The following is a 22,671-nucleotide window of genomic DNA, read 5'->3' as shown; positions in this document are numbered from 1 at the left end:
CAGCACTGCAATCAGAACCAATTTAGTATTTACTGTCTGTTTTGTAGAGATATTTAGGGGATTTTCATTCCACTTGATTGCTATTTTTGTTGTTAAGTGTTGTTAAGTAAATATAATGTACATAACAGGGCTGGGAGATATGGAAAAAGAAAACAAATATCACAATATTTTTGAACAAATACCTTTATATAGATATGGTAACAATAGTGTAGTGTTGACTACACAAAATATTTACACAATGAGATTTAAGTTCAGAAAACTGCATCATTTCACTGTAATTCAGCCTTTAAAACCAGGAAAAGACAAGACTTATAATATTACGATATCCAAAATCTAAAATGATATAGTCTCATATCACAATATTGATATAATATCAATATATTGCCCGGCCCTATTGCATATTTTTGGTCAGGTGTGTTTCTATTGTATCATTATTATTATTCACCTGCTCTTTACTGAATTAGATATCAGGCTTAACTCCACACCAGTTCTGCAATGTTTTGCAAGTGATGCACCACTTAGTTCAGGCAGCAATTTTGTCTGAACTGTGTCCGACCTTGTCATGTAACATTGCCTCAAATACTCACCCATAAAAATGCTAATTGTCAGACCTACTGTACATTTGAACCCACACTTAGTGCTAATTAATTTCTAACTTCATAGGACGCTGTTGTGTGGCTGTGTGTGTATTTGTATTTCACACTTTACATCTTGAATTGTTGGTGCCTTGGTCTTTAAGTTCAGTCAAAAATATGTAATGTAGTAAAGGAAAAGACAAAAATCACAACAGTATATGGAGAAAAACAAGAAAAAAAAACTGTGGTCACAAGTACACTGACATCAACAAGACTTTTAACTGGATATCTACTCAATAACATCTCAATTGCAGCTGTAGTGGTGGTGGCATTTCTAAAATACAAATATCTGCCCATGAATACATTTCTTGATAATTCTGTAATCATGCTGTAACAATGCTGACATTTACTGCAGGTGTGCACAACTGGTGGGACACAATCACACAAACACCTGATAAAAAAGGAAAAAAAGAGACCTTAAATGAGGAAAAAGTCCCAGAGATGCTTCATCAGGTCAGTGGTCATTTCAGCAGCTGCAGCTGGTGTCGGTAAGCAAATATTTATTGTTTGCAAGGGTCCTGCAGTTAATGTTAATGGAGATTTACTGTACCTGTGTCTGTTGTTTCTCTTTGTCAGTGAATTTATTTTGAGTCTTCTCTTTAATGCATTACATTTCTTATGCAATGGAAAAGCAACATTATGAGCTTTTAAAAATGATTGTAATTGCTCAATTGTAATGTATTTTTGTTATTCAATTCTGTCCCTGTGTAGCTTTGCATGCTTTACGTAAATGTCAGCATAATGGTTATATTAAATTGTAAAAAGCACTTTAACACAACTAAAGTAAGCTACTGGTGCTGGCCTGACTATCAGGAGTAACTCGGGGCTCAGTGTCTTGCCCAAGGACACTTCAACATGTGGACAGGAGGAGCCAGGGTTTAAGACACCACCCCTGTGATTAGTGGACAGTCTGCTCCTCTCCTGGGCCACAGTTGTCCCATTTATATGATAAAATATTTATATATGGTTAGTTAGTGACATGTTCATGGCAATGACTGTAAGAGCCTGTCCAGCCGTGTGTGATGCACTCAGGAAAGAGCATGAGGACTCCCTGCAGCTCAGGAGCACACAGTGATGGCCCTCCTCACTCATGCCTGTTTAGGAGTAATGGGGAAACAATGGGATCACCGCCTGAGGGTTGGCCTGTGTTTGTAGCCTGTGTTTTTGTACTTTTGCACCAAGTGTTTACTCAAAACACATCAGCCCCTCTGAGAACGAGGTCAGCTCGCTCCCTCTAATCTCCTCTGCAGGCAGAGACACAGTGTCCCCCCAGAACAACATGTCACCCAGGGTGACCCTCTGGCCACACAGAGGAAGCTGCTGTCAGCCATGCTTAGCTGAAGTGCAGCATCAGTGTCCTGCTAAAGACTTTGTGTTCTCGGTGAAGCTTCAACCTGGACAGAGCAGGGTGTCCAGACTGTCAGGCCTCAGGTTGCCCTGTCAAAGGTCAGGTAGTCAGAGACGACTTACAACACGTTTCGGAGTACTTACACCTTCACACAGGGAAGACATGACAAAACAATGATTAAATTTCACAACAACAGCAACATTAATCACTTAATATTGCATCACATGTTGATTTATATGTACCCTTTACATCTTTATAGCCAATAGAGAATTGCAGTTTTTCTATATTATAATAATAGAAGTTTAAAAGTGAACAATCAAATCATTTCAGTGCAGCTCAACACTGTTGTAGTTATGATATAAGCTTGTATTAAAGGGAAAGTTCACCCAAATAGCACACAAATGAGATAATATATAATCCCTAGCTAGCAGCATTTAGCCATATGGGCATTTTTAGTTTTATTTGGTGACGTTTTCAGATGATTCAGTGCAGTTTACACTTATGTCATGGCATTGCTACTTAATACATGTACAACAGAGGTGAACGTGTAGTGCTCAACACATTACAAAATTACATTTGACAAAGTTATTTATCCTTTATATTTGTATTACATTTACAGGGGACATTTTTTTGCATTATGAATACTTCTGTTATTGATGCTCTAGGTATGTTTTGCTATGAACTGTTTTGTACTTTTGCTTAGGTAATATTTTCAATGCAGGGTTTTTGCTTTTAACTGAATATTTTCACTGTGTCTCATTGCAATATTACATTAGATTCATTCTTTGACATTTGCACAGGAAAGTATATAGTTACGCTTCGATTCTTGTGCTTATCTCTTAAAAAAGCTTTGTTTAAAAAAAGGCAAAGAAAGGCAATTTAAAGAGCAGCATAAATCAGAAGACAAACACTTTATTTAAAGAACACACACACACACACACGCACACACACACACTATGAATGATAGAAAAATACACACTATGAATTACTGCACAAATATAACAAACCTAAATATTACTTTATCCACTGCCAGACTTCAAAGCCATGCATTTTCAGAGGATTGGTCAAACAAAAATGCCCCAGTAGGTCCCATCACGCCGATCTCTTTCCTCCATGGCAGGCGACTTCTCTGGACAGACTGCAGGACTTCACAATCCTTTTGTCCTGCAGGATCACAGAAAAACATTTCTTGAAGGTTTAGAGAGGTCAATGGTGTTGACCTTTGAGTGACCTGTGTCAACACCAAAGCCTCCGTTCTGAAGCGAGGTCAGTCCTTTTCAGTGCCCTAAAGGGTAAAGATGGAGCAAAAGTCTTCTTCTTTTTCAACATCCGACTGAGTGCAAAAGAGCCTCGTTTCGAAAAGAGGTCTCGCTAACTTTTTTATGTGTCACAGCAGGGATATGATGTCCCCTAAGGATGGCACTTTGACACCCCTAAGTCAAGCTGTCCAAATGACTGTGCATTTAGTTTTTGCAGTGACCTTTAAGATGTTATCCAAACTGACAAATATTTAATTCCTGGTGTGTGAGTGGGTATTGGGTGAAGAAAATGGCCAACTGAGCATAATGCGATGCAATATTAAAAGGTACAGTACATGAAAAAGGACAGAATATGAAATCACAATCAGAAGAGCGACATAATGATGTTATATATCATTCTTGTCTCTTCAACAAGACAGAAATAATATCTAGGTTCAAAAATATCCAATGTGAGGTATGAAGTAACCCCACTGACCCAGCATTTTGGGACTGAAACGATGACGGGGCCCGGGCTTCGTTACGCTGCTCTGAAAAATTAGAATAATGGACTATGAAAGAAGGAGAGATCCAAAGAAAGGGACAGGGGAAGAAAGAGGGTCTTTGGGAAAAGAGGAATTAGATAGGAAGAGAGGATGGAATAAAAGGAGGGTAACAGTGAAATGGAGACAAAATGAGATGGAGAGAAGAGAGAGAGGGGGCAGTAGTGGTGCGATGTGAGTGTTATCATCAGCTCTCATTCTCAGCATGGAATCTATAATGGGAAAATCAACCTCTCTGACTCCTGTGTAATTGGATTTGCCGGGTCTCGTGCTGAATCAGAGCCCAGTGGGTAGCACAAAGCTTGTTAAGATTGGACAAGCATTGCTGGGCCGCTGGGCCAGGGGGAGAGGTGGGGCGACGGCAGAGGTAACCTTGACAACTTTTCTGGAGGGGAGAGTAAATAATTCAAATGTGCTGAACACTCAACTGGTCTCCCATCAATTGACTGAGAGCTTTCCAAATGTTAATCAATCCATAAACTGGGTGAAACCTGATCTTTTTTCACATTTAGGTCATCAGAGCAGAAAAAACAGACACCTGTGTTACCTTGGAGGATGTGTGTTTAATGGTGGTTGCCAGGTAACAGCAGTAAACACAGTTTTACTCCCACCCAGCCTTTCTAAACAACATGCAGCTACTTTATGGCCTCGTCATTTTTGTACACAAAAGAAAGCTTCCCAAGAGATCTATCAAATCTTTCAGTTTAACAGTATATCCATTTATGTCTTATTGTTTATAGATATGAGTAGCTTGAAAACAAAGTCTAGACTCTGCATTTAAGTGAGTGAGTCAGCAATAATTAAGCATCTAGATGAAAGCCATGACTAAAATGTTCAAACTAGCCGACGTAAGCTAATGTAAAGGACAGACCCACACCGTTTTATTCCTTTTGTACCTTTGCACCAGCTTAACTCTTAGCCATGTGAGCAGTGTGGCTCTAGAGCTGACAATGTTGCCTGTGGGCCAGACTGAAATATCTTAACAACTACTGTACAGATTTACATGGTCCCCAGAGGATAAATCCTAATGACTTTGGTGATCCCCTGACTTTTCCTGTAGAGCAGGGATGTTAAACATATGTCCTGCTGGCCAGAACCAGGTCCAATCTGGACCACTGGATAAATTCACACACCTAATATTGATGCAGCTGTGAAGGCTATGACATGCCAGGTTTCAGAGTAAGGAGTCTTGTAATAAGCAGCTGCAGAGGCTTTACAGCCTGACCAGAATACAGTTCTCTGACATAACAGTAATGACTTATTGTGGTCTCATCTAAATATATCAAACATTGTGTAAAATATTATCACTTAGCAGCTTCAGTCCAAAATAATCTGTATTAGACTTATGTCTTTAAACAGTATTGATGGAACCCTATTGCCAAGCTACTGCCAAAACTTTTGATTTGTGAATGGCTTGTTAGGCAGGGGATAACTCAACCTGCTTACTCATTAGCTTCCACTTTAGTTTGGTGTGGTGATATCAGCATTACCACACAGGAGTGGAAATGTACATGTATTGACAGCAAGTAACAGACATATTTTTGACATTGCACTTATTTTTTTACTTGAGATCAACTGGGCTGTATGTGGCCCACAAACTAAAATGATGTTGACACCCCTGCTCTAACCATGAGGTTGACATTTGTGGTTTTATGACTCAACAACTATTGGATGCTTTGCCATTTAATTTATCAGAAAATTCATGCTAAACTAATGACATTTTTGTCTGGCACCCACTATTAAATGTGGGCTATACTTAGATGGAGAACATTTTTCCCAAAGAAGTGAAAGGTGCTTTTTGGCAGATTTCAATCCAAAACTGAACTGGTTCGGACCAGGTTCGGCCCACAGCATTAGTTGCCATGGTGATCTAGCCAGGTTAAAAGAGTGCCACCTTTGGGACACTGAGAACTCTGACTTCAGACTCAACATACATTGATAACCCATTAATCTCACTGACATCCCTCTGGTCTAACGCTCTGATGTCAGCTGGGTCAGAAGACGGGCCTGGGTCACAGTGAGAGGAAACAGGGTGGATACATCATGTGATGTCCTTACAATTCTGATCTGTGTCTTTATATACGGAAAAAAAAATATTGGGATATATTTAGAGACGCACATGTGGCCCAAAATGATGATGAAGTATTACATTCCACTTGCCTTCTTCCAGTTTATACATGCATTGTTAAAGCTGGTGTGGGCAGTTTTTTTGTTGCTGTCTTTGGGCTAATGTTCCATAATAGAACTTTGAACATATTGTACTTTTGATGGAACATCCTCTTGGCTCTGTTTTCAGGCTGTAGAAAATGTAGCCCATGACAGGAGACTTTGGCAAATTACAGGTCATTTCAGAGAGAGGGCGTTCCTATTGACTGATCTACAAATGCAGATGCGGTGAAAGCCTGATTCAACGGCAGAGAAACCTGCAGAGGAAGTTGCCAGCACTGCTGCTGGCTACCAGCCCACTGTGACAGTAGCCATAATGTCGAGGAGCGAGGCCAAGAGACCATGGGATGGCTAGCGAGCTAATTCTTGTTTCATTTGTGATCTGGTAAGCAGAGAGGAGGGGCAAGGACAAGGTGGGGCTGAGCGAATGAGCTGTGTGCAACTCCAATGTGAAAAAAGGTGTCAGTGTATGGGAATTTTCCTACGAAAGTAATGCATCAAAATACTAACACATCCCACGTAATCATGAGCCAGTAATTTGTGCATAATTTTGGAAGGCTGTGCTCACGTGACCAGTGTCCTGATGGAAGTGAAGAAGAGAGCAATCTCAAGTGGTCCATTAAACATTAGGCTTGGGTCGTAGATGGGTCACAAATTACAGAGAAGAGAGGGGAGCTGCAGGAGGAAGGTGTACTTTCGGCCTACCCCTGCTATAATGGTTTTAATAGGATGTACAATGTTTTACATGAGCTTGTCTGGTGGGTTGCAGCTTGTGTTTTACATAATTTCCTTGATATATTTTTTGGATTTTATGTTTTATGTTTAAATTTACATGTGTTGTGTTTCACCTGGCTGCAAGCCAAATTCCATCATAATTACAATTAAGTCAAAGTTGAAGCAGAGGGGCTGATTATAGACTTGGTGGCCTTTGGGTATAAGGTGCTGACCACAAATTCCAGTCTCTGGTTCAAGCCAGTTCAGGGACCTTTATTACCTGTAAATCCCCATCTCTCTTTCTCCTTATACCTGTCAACTCCACACTGTCAACTCTCTATAAGCATCAGATGCCCACAAAATATTCAGTCGTCTGACTTTTGAATGTTATTGAAGGAGCTTCAATTAAAGGTGCTGTTATCTAATAATTGTTTTCACCCAAGCAAAGAGTGAGGTAATTGCATTTGGCCATCAACCTGGTGGCACTGTAAAGAAGCATTAAGCACTGGCAGCTCAGACTACCCTTCAAAACAATGGTGCTCCCCTGTCCAGCATTGTTATACTGAGTAATAAATCAGTTAGTGATTAGGCTGTAATGTATCCATCTAATCAAAGATCAGTAACCAGATCTAGACTGTACCGTCAGGGAGAAGGAGACTGGGGGCTTTTAAGCTGTTGGTCGTGATGTAATGGAGCTCAGACACAGAGAAGACGGAGAGAGAGGGACAGGGGGATGGTTGCATTGGTGTGGTTTGGATCCTGTTTCTGTATCGTTATGTTACACTCAGCAGAGCAGTGGATACCCAGGTAAGCACTGAGTAAGATCTCCATGTCCCTCCACCTCCCACGACATGAATCATTAAGCACCCAGCCCACAGTGCCATGAGCCTGGGTCAGGATGATGTGGAGGAGCATATGTGCACATAGGCCTCCATGCAGCATCACCAACACTACCACTACTGCACTCTAGATGAATGAGCTACTACACAAACCAGGGGAGAGGACAGTAAATGTGTTTTTTTATTAGTATTGTGGAAACTGGACTTTTGCCAACTAACTGTCAACAATCCAGTGTTTACAGGTTCACTGATTGTCTCCATGCAAGCAGATACAGGAGGACACGCTATTCTTGTCTGGCTTCACTGACGAGATTTTTTTACAGTTTGGATCCTCATTGAGATTCTGCATCTGACAGCAGAACAATACAACTTCGGAAATGCAGGTTTGAACTTTCTTTTGTGTTGTAATTTGTTGCATTTCAAAGAACTTGCTGTAGTTTACATATTGGGTCATTGTATCAGGTGTTGTCAAAGAATTTCAAAGGTACAGTTCAGTGTGAATTTAGTTCTGTGAGTGGTGTGAGGCATCTAAAGGCTAAGATGATCGTGGTCCCATTGTGAGTGTATGGGTTTAAGTGGAACACCACCTGAAGTGCAATCAATATTTGTCAACATGAGCTACTCTCTCAAAGTCAGAAACCAGAGAATTAGGCCCCTAAGACTCCTTAGAGGCCCCTTGTGATGCCATCAATATGAAGTCTGGAGCTGCTCCATAGACAGTGAATGGGAGACTGATTTTGTGGACCCACAGAATGTTTGTTTTCCTTTAAATACCCAAATGAGCTTTATTCTATTGTAGTATTCTCAGTTCTGAAAAAGAAAATGTACCCACATACCCAGAACATTCCCCTGGGAGCTCTCAGTGTCATCTGTAACATGTTCCCCCATTCACTGCATTGTCACTGGAGCTCAGCTCTGTATACTCAATGACATCAGTTTTAGAGCTCTATGGTTTTGATTTGGGAAGGAGTTTTTCCATGTATATTAATATTTTGTACTGTCGTAGACCACACGAATAACATGTATGTATTTTGAAAATGTGTGCACTTTAAAATTATTGATCATCACCTCAAACAAAGAGTTCCGACATTTCGGAAAATTCACTCTCTGGCAGAGAGTTAGAAAATCAATACCACTGTCATACTCAGTTAAATCTAAAGCTACAGTCAGTAGCAACTTCACTTAGCTTAGCACAAAGACTGGAAAAATGGGGAAACAGCATGTCTGGATCAGTTTGAAAGTGACAAAATCTGCCTACATAGGAACCTCTAACACTTACTGATTAGCACTTTTTTTTAATCTCATTTGTGTGATCTGTACATAAACTAAAGTGTAAAAACAGCAATTTCTTTGTTTCCAGTCTTTGTGCTAAGGTACACTAACCAGGTGCTGACAGAGGCTTCACAATAGAGTGCTGCAGGGAGGATGTTTATTTGTAGGCCAAGGTCGAAGTTAATATCGCCCTTGTTCCATCGAAAAAAGGCTGTGCACAGTGTGATGACACTCTTCTCTCACATTTAGCCACTTATTAGCAACTGCAAATTTTAAGACACGTAAAAGCTTCAAAATTCACACGTGGGATATTTACTGACCTATTTTATGTTGTAGAACAAAACCTGAAAGTCTAAGTGTGAACCACAGGCCTTATTTCAGGCATCTCACCAAAAACCCATTCAAAAAACCCATTGACTTCAAGACAAGGAAACAAGAACTAAAATGCCAACTTATTCCCGGGTTTTAGGACTCACTGCTGCACCACTCTATTGATGGCCATTTATTGATGGCCAGTGGTCACCAGAAAGTGAATTAATGTACTTCCTAAAATGTGGAACTGTTGTTGTAAGATGCTTTTTGGATACAAGGCTCTGATCAGTGTAACCTGAGCTGAAGAATACTAAATACAGTCTTTTAGTCTCTTTCTCTTTAGTGAAAAAAAAATACAAACGCATGAGACACTTAGACAGAATCCTCTTTAAGAGGAAGATAAACTTTCCTGTTACTTAGTTGGTAATTGCTGTGTCTAAGCAGCAACTCCCTCCACCCTCCCTCCCTCTCTCGTCTAAAGCTACTTCTCACTTAGATGAGGTCACTCTGTCTCAGGCAACACTGACACTCTAGACCAAGATGAGGGACCATCTCTTAATTAAAATACAATTGGTTGTGCTCTGAGGTAGCAAGGCAATTCACCTGATCTGACAATGGCTTAGTGGATTCATTACATAATCATTCTTTCCGCCGTGCACGTGATTGGGCCGTCAGTTGTTTAATTATAGCTACAACCCAGTGCACTTTGTATTATATAAAGCTACAAATAACACATGCAAGAGGAGAACTTTTTTTCTTTGGTCAGGTGCTTTCTTCAACCCTTTCTTTCTTGTCCTCCTGCACTGAGAACGCCCATTAAATGTTCAGCCTTTCTAGCACAGTGCCATTAGAAACACTTGTGCATGCTGCAGACAGCTTTCTTAAAAAGAAATACCTGCAGGACACCAAAGGAAACCTGAATGGAAAACAACAAGCCTTTAGATTTTGTCAGTGCTCTGAATGAAAGCCTAAAACATTAGCATTATCATCACCGCCTGAATTCATTAATCCTCCTCTTGACAGGAGCTTATCTGTTCATGTTATTACTTGTAATACTGTATGGCAGATCCCTAAGTCACGCTGTCCCAGCATATTGTCTGCTTGTGCTGCCCTGAGAGAAGTTTGTTCCCATGAAGAAAGGGGGTGTCACAGATACCCCACACCAGCACCACTACCATCACATCGCCAGATTGATTCTGACGTCCAAAAAAGGGCTCCTTCAATGATATTGTTCACCTGTCTCATTGGCTTAAAGTGGGTGGCTGGTGGGGGGAGGCTATGGGAAGGGGGTCGGGTGAGGGTTATTGGTGGGGACACGGGGTGAGGGGTATTGTTGAGGAGAGGGGTGAGAGCATTTGGGGGTGCAGGGCTGACAGGTGGAAAAAAACACTCTCATTTGACTAGCCTCCTCTATCCTTCTATGGGGCCCCGTGTGAGCAAAGTAATGAAGTCCAAATTACAGCATAGGATTGCTAAGAACAAGCCTCTATTGTTCGCCCTCAGGGCACACTAAATGAGTGTCACAGCAAGCAGCGGGGCACAGACCGTTACTGCACTATTTAGTCTGTCCCGTTGTCTCAAGACGGCCCCGTTTCAGAGGTTCTCAGATCAGACAAATACTGCTCCCCTCCTCCCCCCTCCTTCGCCTTCACCCTTCCTCTGTACAGCCAACCCCTCCCCAACTCCTCACCCCAAAATAGGCCAAATCTCCTCCATTGTGTTTCGACTGCCTAGTGTGAAATTCACTGTGACGTTAAATGTTTTCTAATGAATAATTACTGAATGGATATGCAGGGGGAATATGTGTAATGGATTGTAGACTGCATTTTAAAGACGTCTTTTTTGTCTCTGCTCCGTGGTATTTACAGGACAAAAACACTTGGCCTTTCTCAGAAGAAATGAGGGCCATAGGCGGAGGATAGAGGCAGGGGGGAGGAGGGGGGACGGAGGGCTTTGTGTCAATTAGATCCAATGGATTATCTTTTTTAATGTTTTTACAGAGAGAGTTGAGAATCAAAGGACTTCTGCTTCCAAAGGAGAGAGAGAAAAAATACAAAACCAACAAAAGCTGTGAAAACCTTTGGTCTAAGTGTTGGTGCTGAGAATGCAAAACAGATTGGTGGAATTTTTCCCACTATGCCTCTTAAATGTGCCGCTGTTTTGGGCTCCCCAACTCCATTTGCACAGTGTGTTGTGTTTGGTTGGTGTGTGTCAGCTCTAGTGAACTACGGGCTGCCAGCCAAGGTCCCTGTGTGCTGTGTAGCGATCATTAGCTTCTGTCTGTTCGTCTGCACAATCACAGAGCTTTGCTTCAAAGACACATAGGACCTCTAGACCTCTTATTTCAATAGAACTAACAGGGACCATGTTTGTGCTTTTTTCTGGTGCTTTTTTTTCAGCTCCATCCTCCCCTGTGGAGCCATTTATACAAACATGCATTCATCCAGCCGCATTTGTCAAAATACATGGCTGAGAATTTTGAATATCATTGTTATGCATGTAAAATGTGTTACACTTGTTATTGTTATTTTGGCAGAGTTTGTGTCCGCTAAAGTTTAGAATTAATTTAACTAATAAAGAGAATAATTCATAAAGTTGTTCATTAAGTACTGTGAAGCACTGAATGTGTAATATGTTTTAGAAATAGAGAAATCCTCAGCGTATGATGCTTAACACCAGAAATTTGGCTTTTCAAAGTCATTCCCACTGTGCATTTGGCTGCCTTATGGTTGATCCAACTTGTTGCACAGGGTCAGCTGGACATGGAGGGCGCCCTGACTGCCAGGGATCGGGTTGGAATCCAGGATTTTGTCCTCCTGGATGAAACCACAGAGGCGGCCTTCCTCAGCAACCTCAAGAAACGCTTCAGCAAAGATCTCATCTATGTGAGTCTTGAAAAGGACTTTTTAAAAGCCTGCTGTCAAGCATGTATGCATATTAACAATTAATATGATCATTTTCAAACTCAATCTTGTAGACCTACATTGGCACACTGCTAGTGTCTGTGAATCCCTACAAAGACCTGGACCTGTACAATAGTAAACAGATGGATCTCTACATGGGTGTCAACTTTTTTGAGCTCCCACCGCACATGTGAGTGTATAATCTGCACGGGAACTGTAAATATTTGCATATATATGTGTGTCTGTGCAATGTCCTGATCGCTCTGCATCCCTACAGCTACGCCTTGGCAGACAATGCCTATCATACCATGCTGACAGAGTATAACAATCACTTCATACTCATCTCTGGAGAGAGCGGAGCAGGGAAGACGGAGGCCTCCAAGAAGATTCTGCAGTATTATGCTGTCAGCTGTCCGAGCACCACTCTGCTAAACACTGTCAGGGACAAAATGCTCATGTCCAACCCTGTCCTGGAGGTCTGATGGCTACATGTGATATTTCATGCTAATTGTATACCAAACAGCAAGCCATGCTAAAGTTAATTATTCCTTGTGGTGTGGTGTTTCCCTACAGGCTTTCGGCAATGCCAAAACACTGAAAAATGACAACTCAAGTCGCTTCGGGAAGTATATGGACATTCAGTTTAACAGTGAGGTAAGAATCAAGGGACAGATTCACATAAGGGCTTCCAAGAAATATATTAATAAATTATAATAAAGAAAGAAAAAAATCAGGAAGTGTATGAGAAGTCCTGTAAGCTTAGTTCCCTTATTTTATTATCAGCATTACTCCAATGCAACCTATTGCACTATCATCCAACAATTAGGGGGAAAAAATGCTCAAGGTGCATATACAAGGTGTATAAAATATATGAAATAAATATGACGATCTAATTTTAACCATAAAGTGTTTTGTTTAAATGCTTTATTAAATTGTAAAATAGATTAGAAGCCCAAAAAGAGTGTTCATCCAAAAACATGAAAGTACATTAAAAAGTCAACATCCCTTTCATAAGACTGAAAAAAACAAAAAAAAACTCTCGAGAAGAAGATACTTTATCCTACAAGGATTTTTAAAAATCTGTCCACTGGACCATAGGCTCTGTTTTTTCTGAAAGTTGTAGAGCTGCTGTCTTTAGGATCATGATTGCCATAGGGGGATGCTGTTGGAGGCCATATCCTGAACTACCTGCTGGAGAAGTCGAGGGTCGTGCATCAGAATCATGGGGAGAGAAACTTCCACATCTTCTACCAGCTAGTGGAGGGAGGAGAGGACAACCTACTGCACCAGCTGGGCCTGGAGAGAGACTGCCAGCATTACAACTACCTGACCCAAGTATGTATAAGTCGGTGAACCTGGTTTAATTAAACAGATTCATAAGACAATGCTAGATTGTGACTGTGGCAATCTGTTGCTGTTTCTGACAGGGAGAGTGTGCCATTGTGTCTTCCATTAATGACAGAAATGACTGGAAAACGGTCAAAAATGCACTACAGATCATCAACATTGATGACATTAACACTAGTGTAAGTTGGACGCTGATTTAAACCTCTCACATTTCCCTGCTGGTTTTGCATTGACTTACAAATTTTCATTTTGTGCAGCACTTGTTTGGGATCGTTGCGAGCGTCCTCCACTTGGGGAATGTTCAGTTTGACTCTGACAGTAAAGGCCATGCCCTCCTGAACAACAACAAAGCAGAGCTGCGCTGGGTCTCCAATGTAAGAAAGAAATGTCTTGAGATATATAGGATTGTCACAAAAAGTGAATAAAAAAGAATAAACTAACTTGTTATTTTTACCTGCAGCTACTAGGAGTTGATGCCCACCGTCTCCAGGAGGCACTCACATACAGGAAGATTGAAGCCAGTAAAGATCAGGTGCACGCATGTTAAAATGTCCTTTAGTTTTATTTATGATAAAGTTGTGTTCCTATTTAAACTAATCCCACCAGTGTTTGAAATCTAGCCATGATTTTGTCTCACTGAAAAGGTCCTCAGCCCATTCACAACTGATCATGCCATCTATGCCAGAGATGCTCTGGCCAAAGCCATCTATGGACAGACCTTCACCTGGCTGGTCAACAGGATCAATGAGTCCATGGAGAACAAGGTGAGGAGAAGGGTGTGTGAATGACAGATCCTAGACTTATTTACTAACTTTATGTTTTCTTTGTTTTTGCCAGGACCCTTCAAGGAAGACTGTAATAGGGCTTTTGGACATTTACGGATTTGAAGTTTTCTATGTAAACAGGTAGGCAAAAATCTTTGCTTTTCTAATATTGTGGCACTGCTTTGATTATGTGCCAACCTTACTATACTAGAAACAGCTCAAATGTGCATGGAAAACTTCATGAAGTGCAATTGGAAAACTGCACTTTCACAAGTGATTCTGTGATGATGATTTCTTACTGAGTGTGACCTGTTTATCATGATCTATGTCCTCAGTTTTGAGCAGTTCTGTATAAACTACTGCAACGAGAAGCTGCAGCAGCTTTTTATCCAGCTGACACTCAAGGCTGAGCAGGAGGAATATGAAGCAGAGGATATTGAGGTAAACCTGAAACCAATGTGCACTAATGAACCAGTGACTAGAGTGTATTTACAGTGACTGGTGTTGAATAGATTTCACAGTCTGTTTTTAACATTTCCTCCAGTGGGAGCCAGTTCAATTCTTCAACAACAAGATTATCTGTGATCTGGTTGAGGAGAAACACAGAGGGATCATATCAATATTGGTGTGTATTTACTAGAAAAGAATAATTTACTGAGCCATCAACACTGAAGGTGACATATTGTGTTGATGATAATCCTGCAGGATGAGGAGTGTCTCAGGCCAGGAGATGCCACAGATCTCACTTTCCTGGAGAGACTGGAGGACAAGATGGGAAATCATCCCCACTTTGTCACGTGAGTTAAAGCAATACTTCACCCTCCTATATGAACATTTGTAAATCAATTAGTCATGCCGTGTTACATTGAATTTCTTTAAAACATAACCTTAACATAGCACACACACCTACATGATGTTTTACAAGTAGGGAGGTTTACATGATCAGTGTTTTGGAGTTGCACGTTTGATTAAATAACCATTTGTTTCAATTAAATATGAACTCCATCTAAACGGTATTGTGTGATTCAAAGCTTCTCCTCAACACTAAAGTCTAACCCCATTCATCAAAGATTCTGCTGACCGGTGTCCTGTGAGCGAGCCGACAGTGAGCCGATAGAGATGGAGGATTAGGATTGGTCCGTAAAGCCTCTCACTCTTCATTCCTCTGTCTCTCTCCACCTCTTTGACTGCAGACACAAACTGGCTGACAAAATGACACGTAAGACTCTGGAGAGGGGAGATTTCCGTCTCTTGCATTATGCCGGGGAGGTCACCTACTGCGTTGTGGGTAAAAGAAACCAGAATGTCAGGCCCTGTTACTCAAACATCTGAACCTTTTTATCAGCTGACTAACACCTTCTTTTTTTTCATCACATTTTAGGTTTCCTGGACAAAAACAATGACCTTTTATATAGGAACATAAAAGATGTAAGTCTGCAAATTAACTTTTTATATTGTGTGCGACAAGAAGTGGTGCTACAGAAGTCTTTTTATTAATACCTCAGATATTAACAATAATGTAGCTCTATGGTAAATCAGTGGTTCCCAAACTTGCTTTCCGAAGATCAGTTCACTCTTGTTTCTCTCTTGTTCTCAAATAAATCATATTCATAGACCTTTTAACAGCAGATATTTTGACCTGTCAAAGTAGAAACTGCACAGGTGTACCTAATCACATTAAAGCTAGTGTAGGCAGTTTTATTTTGGCGTCACGCTAGTCTTGGCTCTGTTTGTCAGCTTTAAAAAATCTACCTCATGATGGGAAACTTTTGACCAGCCACAGGTCATTTCAGAGAGAGGGCGTGCCTATTGGCTGTTCTGCAACTGCAGATGCACGTGCACGTCCCTTTAGATGGGGAAATCCTGATTAAAAAAAGTTGCAATTCTGGCATTGGAAACAACTGTGTACACTGCAAAGCAACCCATAAAAGGGAGTCTGATAGTAAATAAAATAAAAAAATGTAAGTATCTGTGAAGCATTTAAGAAACTGAGAAAAAAGGATGCTAATAGCCCTCTGCTAACCTGAGCCAAAGCCTCACAGCAGTGGCTAATTCAAGTTTATATTTATGTAGCTAGCTAAAGCCTCAAATAACAGTGTGTCCTCTGCTCCACTCCCCTATGCTACAGACCACCTCGTTGTGACAAGAGCAGGCAGCAGCCCTGGAGACTGATCCCAGCTAGCAGCTGCAGCAACTCAAACTCAGCCAGGTCTAGAGTGTAGACTCAGTGCTGCCGCTGGCCACCACTCTGCTTTTACTGCTGAACTTGAGTTGCTACAGCCGAGTGAAGTTGTGTCCCTGGAGTTGCTGCCTGCCCTGAGCTCTACGATGAAATAAGACTAAACTATGTGAAGCAGGTGTGTATGCCTGGGTCTTAGGACAGCGAAGGGGGAACTGAAAAAAAAGGGTGTATTTTCAAATTCTGTTTTTTCCCCTTCCCAGAAAACTGCATACCCCAGCTTTAATGATGACAACATTCCCTCAGTTATTACAGTGCAGCAGTTAACAGTGTTATTAGTTACACCTGCATTTGACAAGTAAAAATGTCTGTTGAGAAAATCATATCAGCGAGCAATGCAGGCTATTTGGCAGACAATGTTTAAGTACCGAACATTATGGTAAATTGGTGCGTTATATTATAATCTGTGTGTGTTATCCCTCCTTCTCATAGCTGATTTGTCAGTCTAAAAATGCCATAGTCAGAGAGTGCTTCTCCACAATGGATTCAGACAGCAGGCGAAGACCAGAAACAGTGAGTGCTAACCATGATGGACCCTCCACATTATTTAACTGTATCACTAATGAAGCTATATAATATCAGTGGTACTATCCTCAGTACTACAAGTCATATATACCACAAGAATCACATATATTTTCTTTTTACTTTGCACATAAAAAAACTGGAATTACAAAAGGATTGTAGTCCATACAGGGCATATAATATACACAATTGTAATTTTTTTGCAAACATAAACAATGAGAGGAAACAAATGAGTAAGCGGTCTCATTAGGGTGGCCGCCGAGACAAAGACAGGTCATCATTTCTCTGTCAGTGGCAGTCTGACTGTGTCATCATTAAGCCATATGTATGTGACAGGTGAACTGTTAAGGATTATGACCCTCCTGTCGTGTCTGTAGGTGGCAACCCAGTTTAAGAGCAGCCTGCTGAAGCTGACAGAGATCCTGATGGCTAAAGAGGCCTGGTACATACGCTGCCTAAAATCCAATGAGTCCAAGCAGCCAGGTAATTTAATTAATAGAAGGCACGTGAATCTATTTTGTTAACAACATGGAGATGTTTGGATGTGATTCTTGACTCTCCGCACAAACACAGGTCAGTTTGACGAAGCGCTGATCAGGCACCAGGTGAAGTACCTGGGCCTGATGGAGCACCTCAGAGTCAGACGAGCTGGATTTGCATACAGACGCAGATATGAGGTCTTCTTAAAGAGGTATGAAGGACCAAAGAGCATGGAGCTCATGCTTGATTTTATCAATTAAAACCCTTCGTTCCTTTCCAGTGCATTTAAAACATGCTGAGAGGGTTGTTGGCTGCATCTTGCAGATATAAACCCCTGTGCCCAGCCACCTGGCCTCACTGGAGAGGAATGCCAGCTGATGGAGTGGAAGTGCTGGTTCAACATCTGGGCTACCTGCCAAATGAGTACAAAATGGGCCGGTGAGGACAGCATTCCCTAAATACAACAGAGGGAACACAATTTAAGGGGTAACAAAAAACATTTATATGCTTTCCTTTTGTTATAGTACCAAAATATTCATCCGTCATCCGAGGACACTTTATGCCACAGAGGATGCTTATGAGAAATGTAAACATGAACTGGGTGAGTGCAGATCTACTATGATTCATTTTCAGTCATTACTAGTTGCACAGTGATTTATTGTTATGCTCTGAATTTGCAGCAACGAGGCTCCAGGCCAAATACAAAGGCTACAGAGCAAAGGGAGAATTCAAAAAACAGAAAGAAGCTGGTAAATGCCACAGTGTATGATGTTCTGGTATGTGAGTAAAGGAAAATGACACGCCATCAATTACTTTTTTGTATCCTCAGCCACGAAGATTGAAACCTGCTGGAGAGGAGTGCAGGCCAGGAAGGAGAGAGAGAAGAGGGCCTGGGCTGTAAAAGTCATCAAGAAGTGAGAGAGAAGATGAAGTGTCGTTACACAGCTCCTCTCAAGCTTACTATCACATTTTCACTGATACATTATTTGACATTTTTAGATTCATCAAAGGTTACATGACCAGAGGGCAGGCAAAAAGCACAGATAACTCAGAGTACCTGGCCTTTGTGAGACAGAATTACTTGAACAGACTCAAAGCCAATCTGCCAAAGACAGTTTTGGATAAAACCACCTGGCAGACTCCACCAGTTGTGCTGGAAGAGGTGCAGTGATTAACCAACTTCATTGTAAAACAGATTAAATACAAACTTAGCTTTTGTTGTGATTCTGTGCATGTTTTTGCTCCTGTCAGACATCAGAGTTGCTGCGTAAGCTTCACTACCGTCTGATGGTGCGGAAGTACGTGAGAGGAATCACACCCCAGAAAAAAGCTCAGGTAACACACTTGTCAGTACATTTAGGTCAGGGTCAGTGTGGCTTGGTTGATGTTATGTCACGACATTGGGCTCCACCCACTGTAGCCAAGGAGTCCAGTACAGGGCGGAGCCTGTGTGAGATAGATTGAAGGTTACAGTATTGTAACCCTAGCTGTATTAGCACAGGTGGAGCTCTCTCACTAGGGGCCCCGTTGCTCCTATGCCGCTCAATGAAAAGAGTATAGGATGTTGGACATGGGAATCTGCCTCCTAATATACTGTGGGGTCTGCACGTATCCGGGTAGGCATGTTCTGATTGGCCGGCTACGTTTATGCTACGTTTATGCTACGTTTATGCTTGTGTGTGAATGTGTGCTCATGGTTAGAGGAGTATTACCCAGGATTCATAATTCATATGAACTTGATTGTGGATGAAGTGGGCATACAATATCACTCTGGACATGGAATCACAACATGGAAAAAGCTCATTCCTACAACTCTCAATCTGGGTGAAAATGTGTGTGTAAACTACATTTTTGGGACAACGGCCATATTGGTAATATGCCAATTAGAGAGCATTAATAAAATATGAAATGATTTAAAAATAAATCTTAAATGTGAGTTTTCCAGTGTGATTATAATTCTTAAAAATATGAAACAGACACCAAGTTTTCCAAAAGAGTTAAAAAAGACAAACTTATTTTAGGTGGCAACCATCTTGTAAATTTGCGACTTAGGGGTCCAGATGCATCCAGTCATAAAAATAAGCACTCCAATGTGTTTCTTATGGTCAAAAAACATAAAATAGACACCAAGCTTGCATTTGTAGCTCATCTGGTTCAAAAGCTATAGTGGCCTCATTGGATTTTGCCACCATGGTCATCAGAATACCAATCTGTGGTGCCCCGATATTCAGATGTCCTCTAGATATGTTAAGCTATGTATGTATTGAATTTGGTGCTTTCATGACAAAATGAATGATTGTCTTGATTTCGTGAGCAATGCTGACCCACTCATTATGAAAGGCTGAATCTTCATATGTTCTTTTTGCAGTGATCAACTTCATACTTTTGTCCCTCTTTAGCTTCAACTAAAGCTAATTACCAGCTCCATCTTCAAGGGCAAAAAGGACAGTTATCCACAGAGTGTTGCTCCGCCTTTTGTGGACACCAGAATCAGTAAGTATCAGAGGTGTGGAATCGAGTCACATGACTTGGACTTGAGCCAGACTTGAGTCAAAAATTCAATTACGTTAGACTGAACTTGACAGAATTAAAGAAGACTCGCAACTTGACTTGGACTTTAACACCAGTGACTGGTGACTTTAATTGAACTTGAGCCTTTTGACTTTAAAATACTTGATGCCTTCCCCAATGCCCAAAGACTGAAAAGTTATTTAAAAAGTGAGCCATGAATCAGTTAATTTCCCTTCATTTCTTCATCCATCGCAATTCACTTCCAGTAAATTGACACTTGATTTCCCAGATCCACCTAGTTTGAACCTGAAACTGCGAACAATGTTACGTTACTGAGCATCAGTTGGAAAAAAATGATACCAAACATAATGACATTCACGCACAAAAACTATGCTGTGATCAACAAAAAAACAAATTGCAGAATGCAAAATATGCAGACGGAGACAAATCTCAACAAACTTCTTTTAACAAATAGCTAGAAATCTGAAAATCATTTCTGATTTTTTTTTTTGTAAATTGAATGTATTATTACTCTGTTCTTAAAATGGCATTACATTTGGTGGAGAGTGCACTACAACTTTTTCGCACGTTTAGGATTTGGTACTAGACTCTAGACTTAACTGTCTTGACCTGGGACTTATTGGGACTTGGAAAACAATGACTTGATCCCACCTTTGGTAAGTAGCCAATAATTTCACATGCATTCTTTTGATCATATTAACATAATTTTGTATCTTTAGGTGAACAGGACATAAACACGAGGGTTCTCCAGATGATTCACAATGAGCGCATTAAGGTAATAAACTGCCATTATAGACCCAGAGGACATACAGCCTCACATCAAGCACAGCTCACTGTGGTGTGTTCTGTGTTTCTGTAGTACAGCGTCCCTGTGATCAAATATGATAGGAATGGTTTCAAACCGAGACCACGACAGCTCATCCTCACCCAGACAGCTGCCTATGTGATAGAGGACGCCAAGATCAAACAGAGAGTGCTCTACACCTCTCTGAAAGGTCAGAACAATCTGATAATACATATTTTACCATTAGGGATGTTTTTATGTTGGGCTAAAAGGGTCTTTCATTTACTCATTGCAGGTATTTCGGTCAGTAACTTGAGTGATAGCATCATTGTGCTCCACATAACGTGTGAGGACCCCAAACAGAAGGTACGTGGCTCAAGGCTTAAAGTTCTGTTTTATCTGATTTGAGTTACAGTGAAGTATTTAGGCCACAGAAAGTGTAATTTTCAAGATAGAGGGCTCAACTTGAAGCTTATGAACTTGGGTTTTCTATATACAAGTGAGGAAGTGACATTTAGCATTAAGCTAATGAGAGTGTATCTAGCAGACAGTATTTTTTGGCCTTTTTTGGGATGTCGCAGGCAATATTTTAAAGTAGAATGGCAGCAAGCCCCGGGAAATGACCAAACGGCATTGAGATGGGGTTGCTTGTTATCAGCTTATGATGGCCCAAGGTATTGGCTAACAGGAAATAATGATTAAAAAGATGTAGCAGGTAGGAGATATTTGAGCTTGTCAACACTGCCTCCTTTTCACTTGGGCCATAAATATGGACAAACACTGGATAAATGAGACCTGGATTTTACTGCACGAGTTGTGTTAGACTTTGTAACTGGATGTTTTGATACAGTTTTGCTGTTGTTAAATGTAGTAATTGCAGAAAGAAAGTTTGCCTTTTATATATTCTTAGTTCATCATGGAGGAATTCAAGAAAAACAGAGGGGTGGGGGGTGTTCTTTTAAAGCAGCTTTACTCTCCCTAATATTATTGAAAGGAAGCCACTCCTTATAAAAGAAGATGCTGAGTAAACTGTTGAATCATGCAGCTCATTTACACAGAAGATTGTCAGGTAGAAGTTTCTTGACACATTAAAAAATAACATTATGTAATGTAGGTTCCACTCGTCTGATTGTGTAATGTTTTGTGATTGCTTCAGGGGGACCTTGTAATGCAGTGTGACCACTTGTTTGAGTTTCTGACCAAACTCAGTGTCATTGCTAAAAAAGAGAATGCAATCAAAGTGGTTCAGGGCAGGTGAGTCTGTGTTTATGAAACAATCAAGAGAGGTTGAATTTAATTTGTGCTTCAATCTAAAACACTTATGTATTGATTCTCAGCATCAAGATTGAAATCCAGGCAGGTAAAGAGAGTGGGGTGGACTTCAGCACTGGACAGGAACCCATGGTGTACAAGGCCAAGAACGGACACCTCATGGTGGTGAGATGCGTGCTGTTATGATGAAGTGTTATATGATTCTCTGCTCTGAAATGAATCTGCAAACTAAAGGACACAACACGAATCAAGCTGTTTGTCACCGCAGGTTGCCACTCGGGCTAGGACACGGTAGTGTGTGTGGGGTTGAGACGACACACAAGAAGCCCCTGCATATTTCATCAGGAGACCCCTGAGGGGAGATCAACATGTCTGGAGAAACACACCTGAGCACTTTAGAATCACTTGATGAGCTGGCTTTGTTATACAGTGACACGGTTCTCATCTATACACATTAGTCGATGATTAATTTCCAAAGAATATTAAACTCACATGAGGTTAAAATTTTAACATCATTCTGTGCTTTAAGTTTTTGTTTCTGCTGTTTTGAGCATTTAAATTCAAAGCAAAATCCTGACACTGGACTGTGACTCCCACTTTTAAATCTACAAAACTATTAATGTAGAAAACACTCATAAACTGCTTCAAATAATATGTAATTCTGATTCTCAAAATGAAGCCATATGTATGATAATTTTGTATGTTCACTGATGATGGGAATATGCAAATTAAAAAAAGAACGGA

At 40.8% G+C, this 22,671-nt stretch overlaps 1 protein-coding gene across 1 annotated transcript; it reads left to right on the top strand.

Moving 5' to 3' along the window:
• The first annotated feature begins 7,563 nt into the window (after window positions 1-7,563).
• myo1ha (myosin IHa) lies at window positions 7,564-22,671 on the top strand. Its single transcript, XM_033619959.2, has 32 exons — window positions 7,564-7,883; window positions 11,835-11,969; window positions 12,062-12,177; window positions 12,265-12,463; window positions 12,561-12,641; window positions 13,143-13,322; window positions 13,415-13,513; window positions 13,592-13,708; window positions 13,795-13,866; window positions 13,979-14,098; window positions 14,172-14,239; window positions 14,434-14,539; window positions 14,643-14,723; window positions 14,804-14,895; window positions 15,292-15,386; window positions 15,480-15,526; window positions 16,770-16,850; window positions 17,237-17,342; window positions 17,433-17,550; window positions 17,664-17,777; window positions 17,864-17,940; window positions 18,020-18,088; window positions 18,169-18,253; window positions 18,339-18,501; window positions 18,591-18,674; window positions 19,739-19,832; window positions 20,591-20,646; window positions 20,731-20,866; window positions 20,951-21,021; window positions 21,812-21,909; window positions 21,993-22,092; window positions 22,196-22,671. The coding sequence occupies exons 1-32, from the start codon at window positions 7,878-7,880 to the stop codon at window positions 22,220-22,222; spliced, it is 3,093 nt and encodes a 1,030-aa protein (XP_033475850.1). The 5' UTR covers window positions 7,564-7,877; the 3' UTR covers window positions 22,223-22,671.

This window comes from Epinephelus lanceolatus, chromosome 9 (assembly GCF_041903045.1).
Source record: "Epinephelus lanceolatus isolate andai-2023 chromosome 9, ASM4190304v1, whole genome shotgun sequence".
In the NCBI taxonomy this organism is placed as follows: Eukaryota; Metazoa; Chordata; class Actinopteri; order Perciformes; family Serranidae; genus Epinephelus; species Epinephelus lanceolatus.
Note: the sequence above shows the minus strand (reverse complement) of the source record. Positions and strands in the feature narration are given on the sequence as shown.